Source organism: Camelus dromedarius, chromosome 26 (assembly GCF_036321535.1).
Source record: "Camelus dromedarius isolate mCamDro1 chromosome 26, mCamDro1.pat, whole genome shotgun sequence".
NCBI lineage: Eukaryota > Metazoa > Chordata > Mammalia > Artiodactyla > Camelidae > Camelus > Camelus dromedarius.
Window position 1 is genome coordinate 4,017,343 of NC_087461.1, and position 24,526 is coordinate 4,041,868.

The window sequence follows — 24,526 nt, forward strand, 5'->3', positions numbered from 1 at the left end:
GAGATACGCTCACAAGTTGAAGCTTTGCTGGTGGAACCCCAGGGAAGTCAGGCACGGGAGGGAGGAAACAGTGCAGAGCAGTGCACGGCGGAGCCGGCCGTGACCCACGCAGGAGCAGGGCTCACTGCTCAGACACGAGGGAGGTCTCTGGACAGACCGCCCAGACCACCCTATGGGGGAAAATTCATCCGGGGGAGGATGGTAGAGGAATTTATTTGCTGGCTGGATCCTGTCTCCAAGCTTGCCCGTGGGACCTTAACTCCCTGCACGGCCAGTTTCTGTCACCCGAAGCAGCCAGGGTCCACATCCGGGGCTTCGTCTGGGTCCAGGCACGATGGGAGGAGCTGCAGCTTTGATGGGGCTGGCGCAATGGGTTCTAAGCACTAGAGGGCTTGTGGCTGCCCCAGGGGAGCGGGTGAGAGGGCGCGCGGGACCCCATCCTCACCCTGGGGGAGACCACGACAGCTGGCGGTGTCGGGACGTGAAGTAACAGCCACAGAGACCGGGTTTATCCATAAAGGAGATGCAAGCCTGAAAATCGTGCAGGCAACCAAACCTGGGGAGGTGCACTGATGAACCCAACACGGTCAGTGCAGTCCTGTGTGCGAGTCAGATGCACCTACTGTCCCGGGAGAGCAAGCCTCTCAGCCTGAGAACAAGAGGCCCTCGTTTTCTTCCCAAGAGGGCAAGTCCAATGTCCCTGCAAACGATAAAGGAAGGCGCGCAGCCCTGACTCACCGTGTGTCCATTATGGTCCCATACGCCTTCTGACTTCTTCCTTGATACTATGCTCTGGATTTCGGCCTTGTTTGTTGTAGACCCACATCTGGAAACCATCCCAGGTCCTCACTGGACCTGCTCCAAGCCATCCTTACAAGGATATTAAATCCCAAGTCACAGGTGAATGCCCAGCGCCCCAAACCCCCCACATCCGGGCTTACGTCCTGCCCAGCTTGGTCTGACCCCTCACCTGCTCCCACGTCAGCCCCCCGGCTCCTGCCAAGCGTGTAAGCCACGTCCCGTCATCCCTGTGGTGTGCGGGCTGTCCTCCCCACGTCAGGGTTGTCACCCCCCGCCCGGCTGTGCTGAGACGTCCGGTTCACGGGGAAGGGACGGTGGGGAGGGAGCGGGCGGGGGCACATCGGGAGAGCAAGTCGTGCCATTTTGCAAAGCGCCTGCATCAGGCGCAGTTGTTCTCCAGTGTCCGGGGCGGGGGTGTGTTTCTGCTAACCCAGAGGCGTTGGGGCAACACAGGATTCTTGGCTTGTGGTGCCCAGGGGACCCCGCCCCAGGTTGCCAGAGGTTCACACTGTCACCGGCGGGGCCCTGGCTCTGCAGAAGGCTGCACCCGTCACATCCTCTGCCGCTCGGCCATCTTCTGACCCTGGGCCTGACTTCTCAGCGGTCTTCCCTGTGGCCGCAGGAGCAGAGAGCATCTCTGAGGGCTGTCTGAGATGCAGCCAAACTGACAATCTGCCTTCCTACGCCGCTGCTTCCCTTTCCCTTGATGAATGTCATGGGCCCTGCCCGCGGCCTGGCCGCCCACCCACTGTTCTTCCAGAGCGTCAGTGCCTGGGATGCCGTGGACGGGACTCGTCCTCCCTGCGGACTGGGAGCCCCGGGGTCCCCACGGCTTTCAGGCAGGTGGCAAGCTGATCCCACATGCCATCTGAAGGCTCTGTTTTCTAGAAAACTACAGGCAGCTACTATCTTATCTGGGGTTCCAAAGGGAACCAGGTCTGAGGCAAGACTCCTATGCTAGCGTATTCACTGTGGAAGAAAATTCCAGGGCAGCAGGAATGAGGGAACGTGGAAATCGAGGCAGGGAGAGGGGAAAGCATGCACAAGCTGGTGTGTCGTAGGGCTGGCCTCTGTTTAGGGAAGATGGTTCCCCCAGTAGGTGAGACCCGTCGGCCCCCAGATGGATCACACAGACCGACCATGTTCATGCCAGCTCCTTCCCACCTCCTTCCTGGATCCCAGCTGATGCTCAGGAGACTCACTCCTGGAGAGTCAGCTTTCATCACCCAGTCCTTCTGGTCAGATGTGGTTCCTGGAAGCCAAATCCTGCAACTTGAGGTGTGTATTTCATTGGAATCCAGAGATGGTGGGAGGAACCCCAGCTCTCAAGGGTTTGACTGGGTCGAGCCTTGGTCCCTAAGGTTCCCACTGAGGGGGGCAGTGATGGAGGCAGGGAGATGGTGGCCAAGACATTCTGATGAGGAATGTCCAGTCTCACCCTAGAGTCACCCAAGGTCACGTCCACAGAAACAGTATTTGTAATGCAGCCTTTGCACCTCCCTTAAGGATGCTCTTCCACAGCCTTGGAATCAAATAGGAGCAGTGCCAAAAACCAGTACAAAGAGGAAGCAGCATCCAGGGACCAGAAAGTTGCAAACAACCTTGCTACCTTGCAAAAATGAGAAATAGGCTTTCGGTGGCAACACGGAGAGAAATGTAAATTTACTTTTTGCCTTGATTCATTCAACTTAGAGGTCTGGAAAAGAGTTAGGTTTCCATGTTCCTGTGTAGTCAGTCCTTAAATGTGTCATCAAAGACCTTCATCCCAAATAGAAACACAGTGGTCGTGTGTGTACTCTGCCACGTAACCCTGGCCAATCTGCCTCTGGACCGTTTTGAGAAAATGACCAAAAGTGCTTCCCACTTCTGTCTGCCCTCTGAGGCTTTGTTTTGTTATTAAATCTTTACAAAGAGGAAAAGTTCTCATAATTAAAAATGAAACCAAAAATTGTATATGCAGAACTTAACTGTCCACAGGGCAAGAGAATGTATTTAAAGATGCCTGGGATCGCGGGTGATGGGGAGGAGGAACTGTTCAGCGTTCGCCCACCTCCTCTCCCCACATGCCTCTTATCCCCTCACCTCACCTGTCCCCAGGGGTGCTACCCGAGGCAGCCGCGGATGAGGGGAGAGAAAGCAGCGTGTTCCCTGGCGACAGAGACCCCGAGACGGGTGCGAAGGTGTCTCTCCCTCTTCCAACGTGGACGCCCAGGACCTGTCTGTGACACACTCAGGGCAGTGACATAAAATAGTGTTCCAACTAATGCACCAAGTAATCATAAAATAACTAAAATCATGGAAAATGGGAAGGCTAGAGGCCCTCTTGTGAGCATACAGAGTAATGTTTTAATACAAAGAATAAACACAAGTTCCTAAGTAACAAGTTTTCAGAGCTGGAAGGTGACCTTGAGACGTAAGAGGATTTTGAGAACCATGGTTATTAAAACCCTATAAACACTGGCTTTAGTGCCTGGCAGGAGGGAAAAAAAAATAATCTTAACACAAACCTTAAAAATAATACTTAATAAGTTTCTCCACAAAGACACAAACACCACCATAGAATTTATTTTCACTTTATTAACAACGTGGCTTACAATTTTCTTCAAGTAAAAAGGGTTTCTTTTTTCTCATTTAGAATAAAAATTAAAATATAACTCTGATATAGATTTTCATTTATTTACATGAAAACATATATACAGAATACAATCTTACAGCAAACCAACAACATGCCCTTCGTCCTGCAAACCTCGAAAGCAAAAACACCAATTTTTTTTCCCTTTTATGCACCAAAACACACAAGATACGAATCAAATTCCGATACAAACTATTCAAACTGGAATGCGAAACAGCAAGAGGGCTTTGGACGGTCACGAGGACAGAGAGTTTACGTTTCCAGACATCATGCCACTTCCGTTTTGCAGAACAAACGAGACAACTGTTTTTTTCTGTCACTTAAAACATTTTGTCTCCAGTTTCCCATCATCAGGTGACTTTCAACAAGCACTTGTCAGAACTTCACTTTTTCTTCAAAGCGCCTCTTCGGGCCGTAGGAAGCCCCCCTCCGTCCGGCGACAGAGGTCCTGACCTACTGGCACTCGCTGGTACCTGATCTTGGCCATTTTTAAACAAAACCAGTGAGACAGAAAGTGTGCGTCTCAGGGAAGTGCGTTACTGCTGCTCATCTAAACCAGAGACGCCTTTACGAACCAGAACCCAAGGCAGCACCGTGCGTCAGCACTTTGAATTTTTAGGTCAATCAACTGGGTCAAACTTGGCACAATGTGATCGTATCACGTCGTGTTCCAGCTACGGGGTAAAGCAACTCCAGGGGCCAAAGCTGGGAGGGTTAACCAACCAACCTGAAAATTCAACCGAGCTGAAGGGAGTAAAGCAATTTTCAGAAAAGTCTTGAACAGAAAAGAACAGTGAAGGAAAAAGGGAATCGTTCCACTGTGACAGTTGCCAACAGAGCCTTCCTTTGCTGTTTGATTATTGCACAAAAGAGTCAGGGGCCGTGTATGTCTCTGCAAAGATATTTTTCCCTTCAAAACTACAGATACCTTAATTTACCATTCCCCCCCCCCCCCAAATAACTGCACGCTTGGTCACAACTTTCTCAAGACAAGAAAGCAAGACTGGAGCTTAGATTCTCCATCTTACCCAAATAGCAACCTGACGTTCAAACCACAAAGATTTTCGCACGAGCGCTTTTCTAAGTTCTATCGACAGAAATAAATACAAACGGGTGTTCTACCAACGAAGTGTGAAACCCCCAAAAGGCCTCCAAAACAAAGGGAGAACAGCCCTCAGGAAGGGGTGTTTGGTTTAAGAGGTAAAGGCCAGCCTCAGCACAGCCTGATAACACTCAAAACTCTAGGACGTGAATTCAGGAAACGGAACCGGCCTTCAAAGGCGGATCACGATCAACCTTCCAGAGACTGCAGGGAGGTGGCGGCGGTGAAAAGATCTGAGTCATTTTCATTTATTGAACAAATCAAAGCAAACACAGGAAATCACCCCTCAAACATGGTCACATAAGGCAAAGCAAACCGCACAGCTGTACAGCTCAAAGACGCACAGCGAGTCCAACCTGGAGCAAATGAACCCAATTCTAGAAGTGATGGATAAGTTCTCTGTTGCTATTTTTCTTTTAAGCGAAGACGTTCTCCTGTAAATGCCGGTTATGCTTTGCTCTTTTCGGGTTGTTTAGGTTGACACTTCTGTGGATAGGATGTTTCCCTAACACAGGATAAAGGTGGTCAAGAGGTCAGAGGTCGACTCAGGCTCTGCTGGTTTTAGGGCAGGATCGAGGGAGGAACTCTCAGCATTAAAGGCGAGGCTGCATTTTTATTTCTGCTTTTCAGGTTATACGCGCGGCCCAGACCGCGGAGTGACTGCTTGGCCCGGAGGGGAAACACACTTCTCGGCCAGTTCCGGGAGGAGAGGGGCCACGCAGTATGCGCAGGACCCAGGCACACACGAGGGAGGACTCTGGTCCCAGCGTTGTCAGAGAGACGGTGGGGGATCAGAGCATCTGGGGATGAAGAGGGGAGAGGGCATCGCTGGCCAGACGCTTTAGCCCAGAAACGCTGGGCGCAGGCGGTGATGTGATATGGACTCTTCCTGCCAAAAGGAGACAGAACAGTAACACGCAGTAGAACGGTCCTGGGAAACCGGCCCCTTTTCTCAGACAAGAGCTGGTAAGAGGTGAAGCCTATGGAGACATGAACATGATCTTCAAGCAAGCACACCCACTGTCACCAAAATCCCCCAAGAATCGGAGTTGGAGGACACTGACAATGCTCAGAGCAGAAGCATCTTCTTGGCCCTGAAAGGTTTCCGGGCTCAGGGAGGGGCTGGGAAGTGGCAGGTGGCAGAGACAGGCTTTGTGACGCTGGCCGCAGGGCCCGGCCTCTTCTGCCTCGGCCGCGGCATCTCCTCCCTGGCACACACCAAGCGGATGTGATCCGCAGAGACTGAGGACAGGGAGAGTCTCGGGAAGCAAGAAATGTGCCCCCACAACGGGTGGCCATGGCTCACCAGGGCTGCCCGGCGGGGAGGGCTCCAGCTCCCCTGGGTGGGCTCCTGAGACGCCCCCCGGGGAGCTGTTATTGGAAAGGGCTGGAGAAGGTGATGCTCATTCTGAAGGACCACGCTGGGCAGCAGCCCTCGCCATCCTTCACTCCTGTCCCAAACGCAGCAGGAACAGCTCAGCTTGAAAAGGCCACCGTGATGGATTGTAAACGCATCCACGGCAGGAAAATGCCAAAGACCTTGAACAGGATGCTCCTCCCAACTGTTGGACAGGGTTCCACTCCACCGGGCTGGGCACTGAAGGCCAAAAGCACGTGGCTGAGAAGCTGAGGAGGCAAGGGTCGGGGAACCAAGAGGGGATCAAAATTTGCGCTCAGAGGAGAGAAATCCAAGTGCCAGCCAGGCCCGAGTCATCGCCAGTGATTCCTGTCTGCACGGACCAGGACACAGGTCTGTGCCACCCAGGCGTCCAGGCAAGGTCCCCTGCCAGACGCTGAAGCCTGACTGCAGGAACCAGCCACGGGGAGCCTATAGTATCCACCACTACGTGTCTTCCATTCTCATCTGTGTCAGTGACAGAATGTCGATCAGGGTTTACATTTGTAACGAAGCGTCTCAAAGTCTGACAGATAACCAGGCCTCCGTGTGGAGCAGAAAGGAGAGCAGCTCGTCAGCCCCCCCAGGACAGCGTCACCAGCGCTGCTGAGACCCTCGTGTAAGAGAAGGGATCAAGGTGATCATGGCCAGGAACTAAGAGAAGGGTGGGCAGCCCCTGCTTCTCACGTCCACCCTGGACAAGGTGCGGGCCCAGCTTCCTCATGTTTAAGTTTAAAAAGGCATTTGGGCGACTGCCACCGCAGAGTACGGGAGTCTGTTTGGGTTTGAAAGAATATTTCGAATCCCTCCCGGGTGTGCACAGACGCGGTGCCTGGTACAAGAGGCCAGCCGGTTCCCCGAGCCACAGATCTCGCTGCAAATGACAGGATGGGCCGGATGCAAACTGCCCGAGAAGTGTCCTGAGCCACCTCTAAGCCAGGGTGAGCTGGGGGACTCACAGGGTCACTGTCCTTCTTTTTCTCCCCGTGGCCCAGCTGGCCCCTTCCCAGACAGCACGGGCAGGACGCTGCCACCGCCAAGCTGGCAGGAGTTCAGACCTGTCCCTTTACGGGAGGAGGTCCAGAGTGAGTCAACGTCAGCCAGGATCATAGCACAGGCCGCTGGCCGGGTCAAGAGCTGGTCCTCACCCCATCGCAGAGGCGTGTGCAGGGCGGGGCTGACGAGGACTGCACTCCTCTAAGGGGATGCAGCTGGGGTACCCACAGCTTCCCTCAAGCCCCTCTCGCTCGCTCTCCGTGATTCAGCTCTGCCTCCGGTGCACAACTCAGCATTCCCCGAGAGACTGAGAGTCCCTCCCTGCCCTGGTCACAACTAAACCGGGACGTCAGAGATCTTGGAGGTTCCATAAAAGACGGCAGGTACACCTCCTCGCTGCAGACTTCCAGATGTGCCCGTCACGCAGGAAAATCCGTCTCCCCGCGGTGGTGCGCGGCCTCCTTCACTGCCCAGACCCCCTCCGGGGCTCCTCTGACAGGGGGAGTCCTTCCTTCTCTAGCCATCCCGGAACGGCGCCCGGAGCTGCGCGGGAGAGCAGGCGGCGGTGGCGGCCCGGGCGCACGTGGGCGTGAAGGAGGCGTCTAGGAACACAGCGCGCCTGAGGGAGCACAGCCAGGCTCCTCCTGCGTCACCGCGGAAGAGACATCGCCCGCCTCAGTTTTCAAAAGGCCGTGGGCCTCGGCTGAGGAAACCCTGCACAGAGGAAGCCGCCCGGCTCGGGTGGGGGAAAGGCGGGGCGCGGGTTTGGCGCCAGCGCTGTGAGTCACACGCTCCAGGAGCCGCCGCCGCCGCCGCGGTGCCCGGGGGGGGCTTTGGAAACGAGGGAACACGCAGCGGCTGGTGGACGGAGGAGGCCCTCGTGCTGCTCGCCCTGGGGGGACACTCAGTGCATGGACCATCTCATGCATCCCGGGAAAACAAAAGTTCCTGTCCTGGAACCGCCCCCCCCCCCCCCCCCCCAGACCCGGCACGGCCGAGACGGCAGGCCGCCCGGGCGCGGGCGCCGTCAGTTGGCGTACTGGGCGTAGAAGGCCACCTTGACCCTCTCGATCTGGTGGCACAACTTGATGGCCGGCCCCAGCTTCAGCTCCATGCACTCCTGCACCGTCGGGAGAGTCAGCAGCAGGAGCGCCTGGCCGTCGATGTCCTGCGGGAAGACAAGCCGGGTTAGAGCCGAGGTGGGGACGGTGCGCACCGGGACACGCGAGCCGCGGGGGTGGGTGCGCTCGTCTCCTCCCAGCCTGGGGAGCGCTGGCTCCGAGGGCCACTTCCTTGACGGCTGTCTCATCTTTCCGTTCATAAAATCTTTTCGCCAAGAAATGTCGGCTACGGTGAAATGCACCAGCCTGGGCAGGAGGGGAGGAAGAGCTGGAATGGGTGGGCTGGGGCCGCCATCTCCCCGGAAGCCCCCCGCCCCCAGACCCAGCCCGTCCTGTGCGCGGTGCCCCTCCTCCGCTCTGCTGTGACCCGTGAGCACTGAAAAGGGCTCTCCACTAACAGGAAACTCCCTCCCCGGCCAAGCTCTGCCAGTTCATCATCGGCAGGGCACAGCACCATCCTCCAGAGAACACGCGCAGTCGGACACGCGTGCCCCGCCCACCATCTGCATTTCCACACCCGCGTCACCCAGAACGCGGGTTCGGGGTCCACTTCCCTGGGCTGTCGCCTGTACCCTTCTGCTTCCACACACCGGGCCCCACAATGGAGGCATTCACTCAGTGACCGTAAAGTTGCCTCCGCTGTTGGAGAAAGGGTGCAAAGGCTCACCCCAGAGCTTTCAGATCCCCCCACTGGACAGCCCCGCCTCTTCACCAGCTGACTTCCTGTAAGAATCCGGTTTATTTATCTAGACGTCGTTTGACTGGGCGACTGAGTGTCAGCGCCACCCCCTCTCCTATTCGCCGAGCCAGCCTTCCTGTTCCAGAGGGAGGACATACACGAGGCTCCGAGATGCACACCCAAGGTAAGGACTCAGGGCGGTGGAGCAAAAGCAGAAACGGAAGTGCGCACACACCAGACCCCCGGGCCCGTGGAGAAGCAGGGCCCCCGGGGCTGCCGGAAGCCACACGACCAGGCGGGCATGTGTCCCCAACACCACGTACTGCTGAACTTCACACAGGCAGCTTACACCCTTGAACTAATGGTTCACTCAGCTGTCCCGAAAGTATCTAAAGCGGAAAACCAACACGGGTAGAACGGTTAGCCCTAGAAAGACGGTTTAGCTAAGAGTCGGTGTCACAAACCACCTGATGCACTGTTACCCCCGGATACGTAGGGCGGCCATAAAAATTATTTGTTTCAAAGGCATCGAGGCAAGTGCAATCTATTACTGCTCGCGCACAGATGAGCACCAGCTGCGACGTGTGCAACTCCGAGCCACGTCTCAACTGAGACTTGGATCTGACCTCAGCCACCACCACATGGAAAGCAGGAGACGAATGAGTAGAACGGCTGATGAATTTCTGAAGCTATATTTGTATCTTTTCTTTCCCTTTTCCATAGCGCTTTTACTTGTGATTTTACTTCCCTTTCAGATGCTACTGATAAGGCTGATTGTAGTCGGGGGAGTTGGAAATACTGAGAAAGAGCGTTCTGCTCAACGTCATGAAGCGAGTAACAGTACCCCCTGGTCTGGGGCTTGGTAACTGACTCCATGCTCAGAGCCAGACCCACATACGTGGTATCAAAACCAGACAAGAGAGGCTGCAGGCCAGCAAAACTGGCTGATCTAACTAAGACCACACAGCGAGTGAGGGACAGGAGTGGAACTACGATGGTGTTTTCTGAAATTAAACTTTGGGGGGAAATTGCAGCTCAGCTCCTAACACCTGCACTTGGCCATGACGGCTATCCTTGGACACACGGGTTGATGACAACTGAAAATCAGCCCTGAAATATTTGCATAACTCTCCACAGACAATTTCCCAAGGCGGCCACCATATGCAGGCATCATGTTCCACTGAAGGAGGTCGCTCATGTAGTCAATCAACAAGCATTTATGGAGCACCTACCAAGTGCTGGGCACTCTGATGGCCCCTGGGATATCACACTGAATGAAACAAAGGCTCCTGCCCTGGAGACTCTGGGAACAGACCACTGTGCTACGAGGAGCTTCACATACGAACAGGGTGCCACGGGCTCAATCACTAATTTTCCCATGGGCTCCAGAGGGGCCCCTCCTGTCAAAGTCTAAGCTTGCTGGAAGAGAGAATGACTTCGAGGAAGACAGGATGCGTTTTTATAAATATGCGCCTATATAATTCACTTGTTCTGTTAGACACAGAATTAACAGAAATGGAGCTCACTTTTAAGAAATGAAATGTGATGAAGTACTTGAAAGTTACACTGATGGGGGAGGAGACAGTTCAGTGGTAGAGCGTATGCTTAGCGTGCATGGGGTCCTGAGTTCGATCTCTGGTACCTCCATTAAATAAATAAACCGAACTGCCTCCACTCCAAAAAAATTAAAAATAAAAAAATTAAAATTAAAAAAATTTTTAAAAAGAAAGCAAGTTATACTGAGCACAGGGAAAATCCCATTTATTCTGATACAGAGGTCAGTTGAGGGCTGCCAGCCCCTTGGTGGGAACATTCAGTTCTACAGAAGCAGGAAGAGGAGGGGACAGTCTACATGTGGATTATACCTGAAATTACCCTGCAATTTCTCTTTTCAAAGTAAATCACTAATTTGGGTAGTTCGCTTACTGTATGGCTCATAAAAGGGGATTAAGTAGGCACCATTTTACCTGAGCGTTCTGTGGGCTTTACAGACGCGTGGAGTTTTACTGTGTAATGTGCACGCCTGCAGCATGAAATTACAGAGTACAGGTTTTTTTAAGCAGTTGCTATAACATTTCAGAATTAAAAGGTGTCTATTCTGGTGACGGGAGGTTTGTGATTTTTGTAAAGGCTCCTGGGTGACTATAACGGTCTCTGAATTTATCGCTTGGAACCCAGGGAGTGGATGTACAGCTGTTATTCTGTGTACTGTGATTTCTCTCAGTGCTGGTGAATAACCCCCCCCCCCCCCAATTAACGCCTCCCAGTTCATCTAAAAACTCTTACCAATGCCTGGAGTGACCCACTGGAGGCCTCACCAAATCAGAGCGGTGGCCTGTGGGCTCAAAGGCCTTAGAGCAAATTAGCAACTAAAGGTCTGATTAAACAAAAACACCCCCAAGTGCCCGTGACTTCAGGCAGCCCGGCCGGCAACACCTTTTACTTTGACAGATAAAATGGCCTAATGTGGAACCGAAAATTAAATAGAAATAAGGCTATTTATCAATTAAATTCTACCTATTTTTTCTCTCTTGAAGAAAAATAAGTGAAGTATGGAGGGCCCAGCTTTTAACTGATGTGGGAGGAGCAGGTGGAGGGAGGGCCCCGCCCCCTTCTGATTCAAGAAGTGGGCAATTTCGGGAACGTTTCCTTCCTGAGAAGGCGTGAAACTTTCCAAGACGTTGTTATAAACAGAGGTTAAGGTCCAATTAAGGACGACCCAGTGGTAAGTAGTATTTTCGCCTCTTGCCCAAGTTTTCACTTTCTTGCTGATTGATTACCAGCTATTTATAAAAGCATCCGACACGGGGCCCACGCACCCTTCGCAGCACAGTCTTTGCTCTTTATCGTGTAAGAGACCCAACCGAAAACACTTCTCGGTTAAAAGCGGCACCTGAGTCTAAAAACCAAACCAAACCAAACCTTAGACTAACATCAATCGGTACCTTTTGTATCTGCCTTTTGGGAAAAGAATGTATCTAAATCACTATGCTCTACACCAGAAGCTAACACAACAGTGTAAGCCTTGTAAACCAATTATGCCTCAATGTAAAGAAAAAATAAAGTAAAATAAAAAGACAAAATCCCCGATAACCCTATCCGCCTCTCGGCTGTTCTAAGGCCCGTAACAGACGCCCAGGGATGCTCGCTGAGTGCACACGGGAGCGGCTGGAACACGTGTTCGCCGGTGTCATCAGCGCTCGGCCCGTATTCGAACGCGGTGCAGCGTTCGAGGTGTTCGAGGCGCCGCCAGTGATGACACCGGACTGCGTCGGGCGATGCCTCCAGCAGGATTTCAACCTTCGCTTTGCTCTTGTTCTCAAGACAGAGATGCAGCTTCTTAAAAAACCCCGGATCCCGTAAGTCCCCATGTTTCTCACAATTCTCTCTCTTTCCTGTGTGTGTGTTTTCAATGAAGGGACCCACTCGCTGCCACGTTCTCTATGGGTAAGTGTCTTCCTTTCTCTCTGCTGTTAAGTGTCGCCCGGAGAGCAGGCGCGGCTGACGTCACACAGCGAGGAGGCGGCCTGGCCTGCCGGCCACCACTCCCACGTTCGGTGTGCACTCACTGCGTGTCTGCAGAAGATGCAGAGAAAACCTCTGAAGGCGAGAACTGACTCTCCCCTGGGAGGAGCTGGGACCCACATGAAGTTGCTTTTTAACGATTCATCACTGCGTTTTGGTGGCCTTGGGAGAGCATCTGAGCAGTTCACTGGGTACAAGGGAAATCAGAGCCCTTCCTCGTTTCTTTCCTGATTTAATGCCTGAATTTCCCTCTTTCTAGGCTGTTTGTATAATCTTAAAAAAAAAAAAGGCTAGATGGACGTATCTTTAATTTATGACATGGAAAACAGCACTTTTGTAAAATATAAGATTGTGAAAGATATTTACATTGTGAAACCCTGCAAGAAATTCCAACACATCGAGCACGCACAGCAGACAGAGCAGGTCCTGGCTCCACCCTGAACTTTCTACGCGAGGTCAGTGAGAGATGTGCAAGGTGGGTTGTGTTCAGAGGGTGTTTTCACATTCATTGTAGGGAAAATGTAAGTAGAACTCTCCCTTCTAATGGCACATCATAGCATTTCTTATGTGTTAGCAAATGAGCATCAGTCCACCTGCCAGATTGGACATTTTTTAAGGTATGGATTATGTCAACTGTTTTCCCATTTATCCATCATTCAGCGCAGTACCTAACATACCACAGACTTTCAAACAAGTCAGAGAAAGAAGTGAAGGAAGTAAGAAAAGTGGTGAAACCGGCATGAAATGCAGCACAAGGGACCGAGGGCTCTGCCTCGGGGTAGGCAGAGTGGGCAGACTTTTCTCTATTTGTCCAGAGAAGTAAAAGCCCTGGATGTTATAAACAAGACAAACTGAAGACGCCCCCGAAAGGTGGAAAGAAGAGGGCAGACCAGCCAGGGACCGTGGGACCCAAGATATGACAAAGCAGCTAGTTCTTTGGGCTTTGGTTTGTTGATTGACCTCTTACTCCCAAGACATCGCTCAAGAAGCTGGCTGCCCAGAAATGCCAATGGGCATGGATGAAAAGAGGCCCAACCGAAGCCTGTTCTCTCTACTGGAAAGCAGTCGCTAGGGAGACCACAGCCTTTTGGACAGTAACTGCTCCACTGCAGGAAAGCACCCCTCCATCCCCCCAGAGGCACGCAGGGAGCCCTGACCTCCAGCCTGGCCAGGCTGTGTCAGACCCCCAGACCCTCACAAGGGGTATCAGAGAACCAAGCAGAGAGCCAGGGTTCCCATCGCCCCTGGACGGCAAAGAACCCCCAGGGAGGTGCCGGTGGGACCACATGTGCAGCGCCCCCTGCCCTCCAGTGACAAGGAAGCAGCCCATCCCCTGCCACGGCCGAGCCGCAGGGAGCCGGCTGGAACAGACGGCCCGGAGGCTCAGAGCAAGGACGGCCGCTGTGCAGCCAGCCCGCCGTACCTGCTCCTGAAATATCTTGGCCAAGGGGGCGCAGTCCGTCAGCTTGATGAACCTCACCACATCGGTCACCGTCCACTCCAGCGGGTTGCTCTCCAGAACCAGCCTCTCCTCCTCCTCCTGCTTCTCCTGCAGAGGGAAGGGAAGCGGGAGGTCGCGTCACCCCTTCGCGGATGGCGGGACCTCTCTCTGCCAGCTGCAGATGCGGCTGGCGTCCAGGGGCTCTCTGAGCAGCTTGCCTGGGTTAGGACTTTGCTCCAACAATGTGTGCGTCTTTAGAGGTTAAAAAAAAAAGGCACAGTGACGGCAGCCGTGTCATCCCGAGTGCAGGGGGGCCGGCTCTCTGTGCCGCACCCGACTGAAAGCTGCTATTCCGTGTGTTTGACGTGTGATGACACTGCCCCTGCCTCTCGGCTGCCCGTGTGACATGTGGCTCAGGGGAGACCTGACACCCTGATTAAACATGTCATAGCATCACACAGGCTCCTAAGAAGGGAAAGCCTACCATTGGATGGGACCTCGAGGAACTCCTGACAAGCATCCCCCGGGTTTTAAAACCTCCCAGAAAAAGGGGGGCAGTCACTTCCCCCAGAGGCCGATTCTGACGTTCACCGTCCTGCTCCGTCAGATGTGGAACCACCAAGCCTCTGCCCCTGATTTAGGAGCTGAGCTGGAGCAGCTGCTAGTGGTTTGGGGGTCTTAAACAGGGGTCCCCGAAGTGCAGCCCACACCATCCCCACTGGTGACACAGGATAGGCCAGCTTGGGCAGCAGGAGCGTTACCTCTGCTGCTTCCTGGCCGGCTGCTGGGCCCCCGGGGGCCCCCTCGGTGCCGGGGGTGGCCTGCGCCCTCCGGCCCCTCCGCGCCCTCTCGACGGGCGCCCGGCGCTCAGGCTCGGGGCCGCTCCGCAGGGTGACGGCCCTCCGGGGGCGCATGGAGGGCACATCGGCCGAGGACGTGTCTGTCTGGTCGTCCCGGAGCTCGGAGCCGGTCTCCTCACTCCCGGTGTCATCATCCACGGCGTCTGCGTCCTCCTCTTCACTCTCCTAGGAAGACGAGAAATGTGCTGAGGGGGCGAGGGGCAGCGCCTTTGAGAATGCAGTCGGGGGCACAGGGCTGGACTCGCCCCCACATCCTGTCCTGCCCAGGTGTCTGCACAGGGCCTCTTGGTGAGATGTGTCCGACGAGGCCTTGGAAGACGGACCCCACCGTTCCAACCACGGTCCCAATCGCAGCCCCTTCCCAGCCAGAGATGCTACAAGGTCAAACGTGTGGTCAGCTAACTAGGAGGGGGTCCTGGTAGCTCACGGGTCATCTAACTACCTGGCCTCAGGCTTCAGCCAGGGCCCTGCTTCCCAATCCAACGTCAGAAGCTGCTGAGCGGAACGCACCTCCCCGGAGCCCGCCGCGAAGTCCATGGCAGAGGACCTCCGTTTCTTCTGCACAAAAATGGATTTTCGCCGTTTCCTGCGTCTGGCTGGCTTAGGGTGCCCGATCTCAACGCTGCTTTCCCCAATCGGGGGCTTAACAATCTTCTTCCTCTTGCCGTAGTAATAAGCTACAGGGAGAGAAATGATAAAAGCCTTGTGAAAAGGTTACACACAGGTACCCACGTGGAAGGGGCCGTGAGACGGAGGAGGGAGGGAGGGAGGGGAGAAGGAACGATGAAGGGAGAGGGGGAGAGATCACTCTTCACTTGAAACAGTAGAAACCTGACATCTCGTTTGTACCCCAGGGGACAATTCTGAGAAAACAGCTCCACAGAGAAGAAACATTTCTCCAATGCCCGCGTGTTTAGAAGGTGTTACGGACAGAACCCCTCCTCAATCCTAATTCAAGTGCGGAAGTCCTAACCCCGGGTGACAGTGTTTGGAGGTGGGCCTTCAGGGAGGTGATGATGGTTAATGGTGTCATAAGGGTGAGGCCCTGCTCCGACAGGACTGAGATCCTGAGAAGATCAGGAAGAGAAGGCAGGGGTGCAGAGGGAAGACCCTGTGGGGACTCGGAGAGAAGGCGGCCGACCACAAGCCGAGGAGAAAGATCTTGGGAGAGACCAACCCTGCTGACACCTCAGTCGGGGGCTTCCAGCCTCCAGACAGTGAGAAACAGATGTCTGCTGATTAACTCCATCTGTGGTGCTTTGTTACGCGGCCAGAGCCGACTGAGACAGTGGGGAAGCCAAACGTGCCTACAGTTATCATAGGACTCCTCTCCGTCCCTGTTCCCTGTCCCCAGTCCTGCACCCAGCAGAGGCCACCCTGCCCACCAGAGGTGCTCAGACAACTGCTCCCAAGTCTGAGTCGTGAAGAGTCAACGAGCATGGTGACCAGCCACAGGAGGGTCCCTGTCACCAGGGAGTCCCCCATCCCTCCATCTGACCAAGACCAGCGGCGACTGTGAGCTCAGGGGCCAAAATAAGGAGGCCTTTTTTTCAAACAGTGTTCCCCACTGACTACACAGCTACACGCTTTACTCTTTCCTCGTTCAGTGGAGACTCTCGCTGCTTCTGAATTCAACAGCCGAGATGCACGCCTGTGCTAACACTTAACGCGCTAGTGAGAAAATCACTTACCGACTTTCAACAATGACTGACACCCTTTATAAACTGGATGTATGATCAACTAACTAAAACCTACTACGGACCCAGCTGTCAGTTATGATCAGGATGAAGACACGTCCTCTCGTCAGCCAGTCTCAGCTGTCCCACAGGCAACTCCCACTCGTCCACGGAAGAACCAAGCGCCCCAGAGGGACCTTCACCTATGGCTGGAGGGATCCAGAGGAGAACGCCGCATGCGGGGCGGCCGCCCCCACCCTGCAGTGAGGCGCGCTTCCCATGCGTCCCCCGCTGCTGTACCTTAGAGGTGAGTCATCCCCCTGCCCGCCTCTGGACCTCAACTTCCTCTCATGCAAAATGCTCAGCTAGTGTAGGATTCCTTCAGAACTAAAATCCTCTGTTTCCAGCACCTCCCCAAGGATGGCACTTAAAACCGTCGAGACGCCCCATGGGGCTCCTGGGTGGGAACCAACGCTCACCCATCAGTCCCCGAATAACTAGAGAGACCACGAAGTGGCTCGGCCAGGAGCGCGGTCCCGGCCCAACCGGAGACAGGACATGGCTTCAAGTCACAAAGTCACAAGTCACGAAGGCCACCTGCCCCTCCCAGGAGGGTGACGAAGACTCTTCCGAAACAGATGTACACCTTTGTGAGCTATACGGCGGCCTGTTTTTAACCATGCCCCTCCCTTCCTTGGACTAGGAGAGTAACACACAGCGTCTCCCAAGTGAATCTTAGAGAATCCTTCCACAGCAATGCCAATGAAAAGCTATTCAAAACATTAAAAAAAGAAAAAAAAAGAAAAACACCCAGCTCCCCAACGACATCACCCTGCAGTCTTAGGGAAAGAAAAAAAAAAAAAAGAAAGAACGAACCAGCCCACCGAGGACATCGCCCCGCAATGCAGGCCCGCAGACCAGTGTTCCTTTCGTGATTCGCACTTACTGTATTTGGTTTTGGTGTGAATGGAACAGTTCTCCGGGCAGTTTGCAGAAACCAGCACAGGACTGAGCAAGTTTGGGCAGCATTCGAGCTTGGCACAGACCCGGCGGCAGAAGTCGGCCACCTGGTCAGACGTCCGCACGATCTTGGCCACGGCCCTGTATGTTTTGCCTCTGTACCTAGAAGGAAGGAAGGAGGGGAGACGTCAAGACGCCCCGCTTACTCAGGCCTCGTCTGTCCAGCGGCCCCCAACGCCGCCCGTGGACAGTCTAACCACAAGGCAGGCTGTGCGAGGTTTCCACAGCGCCGGGTCTGATCGTGCCTCGTGACCACACGATCATACTTTTAAGAAATGCCCAGTACTGTGGGCAGTATCTGTGAAGACACTACGAATCAGAATCCTGAAATAAAGATTTCCCTCGGCGTGGTCTCACTGCAGTTTGTAATTTAACACCGACTCTCGAAAGCTTCTGGGACCTAGACGTTGTCACGTGCTGCTCATCACGCATGAGGAACAATCCCGTCTCCCGCCCAAGGGAACCCACGTGCGGTCACATCGCCAACATAAAACTAGAAACCAGATCTCCTGGAACGCAGGTGGGAGGGATTCTTGTTTTAAAAACAGGCACCGCAGACCTCCTCCAAACACTCGCAGCGATCGTGACGTAAATCACGCAGCCGGAAAAGGTGAGCTCTTGGTAACAGGGTTGAGTCGCCTTTCAATACAGTTTTTAAAGCTACCGTTGGTGAAAAATAATTATAAGTTTCTCAGCTGGCAACACATCGTAGGTCTTTATTTAGTTCACATCCCACAGAGGCCACCGGGATGAGAACACATCAAAACAGCTGGCCTCATTAAATGATGCCCTGGACGTGCACCCTAATCTTCAAGTTAAAATCCTGAATGATAATTTATTTTGCAGAAAAACTGCACACAGTGGTGGCTCTGGCAAAGAACACTTGCGTTACTTTTTGGGAACAAACTAAGCAAAATCAAGAGAGAAAGAACTGCCCCAGAAAGCTGGCCTCGTGTTTCCACACCACCAGCGCCAGCCCTCCCGTTCACACACTCATTTACAGACCTTTTTTGACTGATGATGGCAGTTATGCCCTAATAAACCCATCTTGGGTTGAAACATTCTAAGTCGAAAATGCACATTAACACACCTAACCTAGTGAACATCACAGCTTAGCCGAGCCTCCCCAAAACATGCTGGAAACGATCCCATTAGCCTATGCTTGGGCAGAATCACCCAACACAGAGTCTGCTTTATAATAAAGTGCTGAATAGCTCGGGTCGTGTATGGAGTACCGTACTGATTGTGAAACACAGAAAGACGCTCCGGGTCCCGAACAGCGGTGAGTGTACCGGTTGTTCACCCTCGTGATTCTGTCGCTGGTGGGGAGCTGCAGCCACTGCCCAGAATCACGAGAGGGTGGGGACCGCATGTCAGCCCAGGGAAAGCCCCAAATTCAAATTTCAAAGCGCAGTTTCTACCGGATGCATGCTGCTTTCCTACCATCATAAAGTTGAAAAATCGTTAAGTTGAACCACCGTTAAGTCGGGTTCCATCTGGATTCAGGTGTCCAGCAGTCAACCACAAAACACAATGGGGACACCAGGCAGTTAACGCAGAGAGGAGTGTAGCAGCAGAGACCATCACTTCTGCAATTTGTGGATTAAATATTACATTCAGAACGTAGATCTGGTTTACTAAGAAGGATGACGCCAGAGAAATAAATGTGATGGATAGCTCCTGAGTTTATTTCAACTTGTTTTTTGTCTGTCCTTCTGAAGACTAGAAAAATACTTTGCCCCTAATAAGTCATTTTTATAAAGTATCAACGGCAAAAAAAAAATCACTCTAACTTGAAAAAGGTGGACTTTGTGTTCACTCACCGTCTTTCACACCCCAGTGACCCCGTGTCCCTCACTCTTCATTTCTCTGAAGTGCGAAGCTTGACATTGGATGGAAAGAATGAAAACACAATTCTTCATAGATAAGCCCGCTGCCTTGAATGACAGCTGACGTCCCCAGGACCTCTGAGGACCCCAGAGGTGGGCACACAGCCCTGCTTTGCCGTTCGCTCCAGGGTCATCTGACTGCCTCTGCTCTGCTGCGCAAGGAAAACAGCACAGCTCTGAACACGGCCTCTCTCTGCTATTTTGGGAAATGAAAAAGACAAATACTCGAGTAGTGCGCTTTTCCCTGCAGTGTTTTCCTCTATGATCTTCGTGGTCCTGGAAGTCTCTCTTCTAAAGAGCACAATGTCAAGATTCTTAAAGTCCCATAAAAAAATACGACGGAAGGTAAAAAAACAGCAATGTGAAAACCAGGTCAGGGTGTGGAAGTGGGGCCCCCAAGACAGACTGCTGATCCCAGACCTCCAAATTCCAAAAGGAACTCTTCCTAAAACACGTGAAGAGGGATGTAAGGAAAAAGGAGCCAATGCTTGTGGAAAATGGGACAAGGATGGGCTGATTCAGTGGAAACAAGTGTTTCAGTAAAACCTTCACCATCACTCAGCCCCATCAGGAAAAGCCGATCTAAGTTTACGGAAGCAGAATTACAACGTGGTATGAGATTAACAGACTCCTCTCCTCCTCCCTCCCTACTTTCTCGCAGACTCCACACTAGGGGATCCTGATACCAGCTTCCCAGACAGAGTGGACAGGTGCCGGCAGCCCCACCCAACCGCCATCCGCTGTCACCCGCAGCAGGTGCACAGAGCATCTGGGTGAGGCTGCGAAGTTACGGGCACCTCGCTTCTCTTTACCATTAAATGAAATGAAGAATCTGTTCTGGAGCTTTCCCTGCCATAAAAGGCTTAAAACCATAAGCCAAAGACATACTTCCGTGGTCGGGATACGTGAGAAGAGCTCGGAAGCGGGAGCTAGAGCCTCTCACTTCATCCTGCCCGCCTGAGTCCAGGGGGAAAAACATTTGGCCGCATCGTCCATGTTCACGAAATGCCTGGCAAGGCTGTCGTCAACCCAAAGATATGGTTTCTAAGAGCACGTGTTACAAGTTCTGGGATGAAAAAGAGGAAACCGTTGAAGGAGACAGTCAGGCCGGATGCAGCCAAAAACTCCCTGGCATCAGAAATCCTCCGAGAAGGAAGGAGGGAGGGAACAAGTGAAAGATCACTGGGTGGAACCGAGGAAGAGCAAAGGCAATGGAGACGGCGCGGGAGGAGAGGGCTGGAGGAAGACAGTGGTGAGAACAGCTCCTCAGGGCTCTGGCCCCATTTTTTTTTTTTTCCATGAGACCTCTTCCCCCTCCTTCCTTAGCTCGTTTGCCTTGCTAGAAGTTTCCAGAGAAGTCTGGGAGTGAGGAGGTACTCTTGGAAGGCGATGCTAGGCTGACACTCACACTTTGAAAGAGGACAAGGAGGCAGAGCCCAGCCGTGGGGCCCCGGAGGGATCAGCTCCCTGCGGTCCACGTGGGGACCCACTCCAAGCCCCCTGCCCCAGAGTGCAGAGAAAGGCGTTTAAGATTCAGCAGATGCAGAAAGCAGCCTTCCTGGAGATTCCCTTATCTGACTAAAAGCAGAAACTTGTGGGAAATGAGGACCACCATACCTTCCCCCTTTGAGGCAGCTTCTAATCCCAGGGATAAACCTACCATAAACCCCCTTTGAGGAGTTTCATGGCCTTGAAGAAGATAGAAAGACCCCTGGAGCCTGCACAAACAATCACAGACCTTCTTATCTCCCAGTTTTTTGCCTAAAAACCCATGTCTTTCCCAAACAAACCTATTTGTTCTTCCCCAAGGGGCTTTTTCCCCATGCTCACTGCCCCCCACTAAGTTAGCTATAACTTAGAATAAGCTCCAAACCCTAACTGTCCCTTTGAGTTACTCATCATGCAATACGTGCATTGCACCAGTAAATACATGACCTTTTTTTTTGCTAATCTGTCTTGTCAGTTTAATTTGCATGCTCCCAGGCAAGAACCTAAGAGGGTAGGAAAAATGTTCTTCCTCCTGACATCAATAAGGAAATGTGAGTAGCCTGCCAATAACTTCCTACCCACCAAAGCAGGGATTTATGTCCACATGGGAGCACGTGGCAGGGCAGAGAAAGTCAGGCGGAGACGGAGAAATAAGAATCCTGGGAAAATGGTCTCTTCACTGTCAGTGGTTAAGAGTTGAGAAAAATCAAAATGGATCTTGAGTCAAAAAGAAATACAGAGCAAAAAACCAACACTGGTATCACAATCCACTCATAACAAAGCTTGGTCCAAACAACATGACTCCAATTGGGCCTGAGTTCATTCATCCATCTTCAACATAACCCTTTTAGGATATTAAAAAAAAATCTTGTGATGCAAGATTTACTTGTGATGGGGGTTTGATGAGAGTGGAGAACAAGTTCCAGTCTGTCAAGCTGAATTCACATCCTCAAATATTTAAGGAAGAATTCAAAGGGAAAAAAAAGATGGCAACTCTGATAACTCTGCAGAGATGGGGACACTTGGCACATGTTGAGAAAAATCACTCCTCTCATTAGCAATAGTAAGAGAAGGCTCCGATTTCCTTCAGAACAAAGCTTTTGCTTCATTGGTCACATCTCCTTAATCGAGAACCAGGGTCACTGCATTACTGGTTTTCAGTCTTACGATACTCAGCTCATCAGAAATTTCTCTCTTCTTTCCAGATTGCTGTATTTCAAGTGACGGGAACTCTTGTGTGTTTATTTTCAGAAAGACAGCCTCTCATTCAAGGCCTCCTAAAGGGTCTGTGTGTGAACCAGAAACACCACGCCCCAGATCTGATGAATTTAAGTGCACGCTGGTTCACCCGCTCTTTACAAACCCGCTTGCGCAACAGGGTTTACAGCGTACGTTTTCAGGGGAGCAAGTTTCACCGATCTGGGCAAGGTAAAAGTTAACAGATGAACAAACGTCTTTTTCAGTGAAAAGTCTCTCAGTTTGGGAATCCTTTTTCACGCACACCCCCTTCTAGCTAAACATTACATCTTTGCTGCTCATAAAATATGACCGTGGGTAAGTGCCCCCAAAGTGTAAAATAAAGAAATAGTCATTGCTTATGAAAAAGGGGACCAAAAACTCATGTTCCACTGAACATGGCTCACCTAAAAGTAAAGATGTGACTTCTCTCCTTGCTTCGGCCTAAGTGATAATGAAATCTGATTCACTCGAAATACATCTGGATATTTACTATTTAAATATTCTGAATAACTGTAACAAAAGACTGGGAAAAACCTATTAAACCTCTTCCTGGCTTTTATAAAGATTGTCACAAAAGCCATTCAAAGAAGAGTCTCCGCCGTCAGGAAGGTTCTATACATGCTGGAAAACATATTTAAATGTCACTAGACGCACAGGATTTGATTTTTTTAAACCCCTCTAAGGTATAGCTAGGTGTAGCCTAAATTCCTCCTCCCAAAATTCAAAATAATGTGGGTTAATTTAGTATATACTTCAATCCATCGTAAAGAAACTACGTTCTCATCTGGAACTGCTGAAATGAACGACGTTAGCACCCATTTCCCGCTCCGGCAGGCAGACACTCCTGTTTTGCTTCTCAAGGCATGGTGAAGACTCAGTACATGATACTCTTTATCCAGGGTTCAGATATTTCAATAATTTGTTCTAGTATAAAAGGTACGGTTGTTGGATAAGTAGGCAAAAATCACCATGGGACAAGGTAGATGACAGTGTTTGCTTTTCTTCCATTTACAGGTCAAACCTTATCCAGGTCACCTCCACCCTCTCAAGGAAATGGGTCTTTTCCAAAGAGGAAAATAAAAAGTCAGAAAGCCCAGATGCTCAGTGACTATTCACAGAGCCCTACGGAGGCAGAGCGCATGCCTTTTCTTCTCGGAAACACTCCCTGTACTATTATAACTCGAGGACCACAACCAAGACCAGCGAACGGCTTACACGCAGGTCTTCCGCTCGCTAAGTCGGTTTATTCACGGCAGAAAACATTTCAGCCTTTCGGCAACATGGCAAGAAGTCCACTCTCCCTCCACCCATCTGCACCAAAGGAAAGAGCCAAGCGATCAAGACGAAGAAGTGGTCGTTTTACATCAGAAGGAAAGAGGTGACTCGACACGGAGGGGCGTAGCAGGGACGTTCCCGCTGACGGGGAACCTGCCATCAGCAGCGGCCGCCTTGAGATGCTGCAGCGAACTCGAAGCCCGGCTCGGACGCACGTCTCCTCGGGACAAGTTGCTGTGTTTTCGCGTTTTGCCGAGGAGCACGCGGTCGCGTCGGGCAGACCGGGCCGCACGCTGCCCTCCCGGTCCAGCAGGGCCGGGGCGCGCCGGGCCCGCTGTGATCCCCTCAGGCTGGTTTCATAAAAGCTCTGGGGGTCTTGGTAACGGGAATGTGAGTGCAAACAGGACAAAATGAAGTCTCCCCGTCGCCTGCGCATCTGAAGCAAGTTCCTGGGTTCCTCAGGGAACGGGGGAGATTTTAAGGCAATTTAAGGTGGTCGTACCTCTACTCTCACCATATGCTCAGGGGGATCTGGGGTGCACTGAATTTTACAGAAAATTTGTAAACAAGAAACAAGAAGACATTCTCTGTATAAATACTTGCCCGTTGTCTCCTGCCTGTCCATCCAATCTAAGTATGAACTGACCTTATAAGAAAGGATTTTACTTTCTTTTAGTAACTTGGTAACAATCTCCAGCTTCCATAAAGTAAAAAATACAGAATATTAGATTGGAGAATAACATGTTTTATTTTTTTCTGGGCTCCAAAGTTCCTTTAAATATTTCTTGGGAAAGAAAGGTAGGCTGAAATAGTGTCACCTTTCACCGGCACGATGCTTTGAACCAACCAACACTCTCCTTGTTAACACGTGTTCCCTTTAACTTCGGTGACTTGGTGGAGTATCATTTAGACCATAAATGACTTTTTTCGAATCTCAAATCACAGAGATGCTCAAAAGAGACGGGAGGAAAGGCTGAGTGGACAACTAACAATGAATGGTGAGTGACTAAGAATTTCCCAGCATCTCTACTAAGCCTCAGTGTCAGCTAATGACAGAGGGAAATTATTACACAAATCACACAAATTGTCATATTCCTCGACCTTTGCTAGGATGAGGACAGGCACTTCCTCTGAAGGGGGGGCTTTGATATGCTTGTGCCACTGAAAAACTGTTCACTCTTTAAAACAGCATCACGTTCTTTTCTTTTGTTTGCCTGGGGTTTTTTTTGGTGGGGGAGGAGGATTAGGTTAATTTTATTTATTTATTTATTTATTTTAATGGAGGCTCTGGGGATGGAACCCAGGACCTCGTGCATGCTAAGCATGTGCTCTGCCACTGAGCTATCACCTCCCCCATAAAACAGCATCATTTTCTAAATGTTACAG

At 51.9% G+C, this 24,526-nt stretch overlaps 1 protein-coding gene across 5 annotated transcripts in view; it reads right to left on the reverse strand.

Moving 5' to 3' along the window:
- Positions 1–3,358: 3,358 nt before the first annotated feature.
- Positions 3,359–24,526, reverse strand: part of SFMBT2 (Scm like with four mbt domains 2) — a 150,552-nt gene continuing 129,384 nt past the window's right edge. For all 5 annotated transcript variants that reach the window (XM_031444769.2, XM_031444767.2, XM_064479320.1 and 2 more), the window contains 5 exons: positions 17,176–17,351; positions 15,064–15,230; positions 14,455–14,718; positions 13,676–13,801; positions 3,359–8,095 (listed from right to left, as the gene is read on the reverse strand). In XM_031444769.2, coding sequence (XP_031300629.1) covers positions 7,955–8,095; positions 13,676–13,801; positions 14,455–14,718; positions 15,064–15,230; positions 17,176–17,351 — 874 coding nt within the window. In that variant the 3' untranslated portion in view covers positions 3,359–7,954. The remainder of the gene's footprint in view (positions 8,096–13,675; positions 13,802–14,454; positions 14,719–15,063; positions 15,231–17,175; positions 17,352–24,526) is intronic.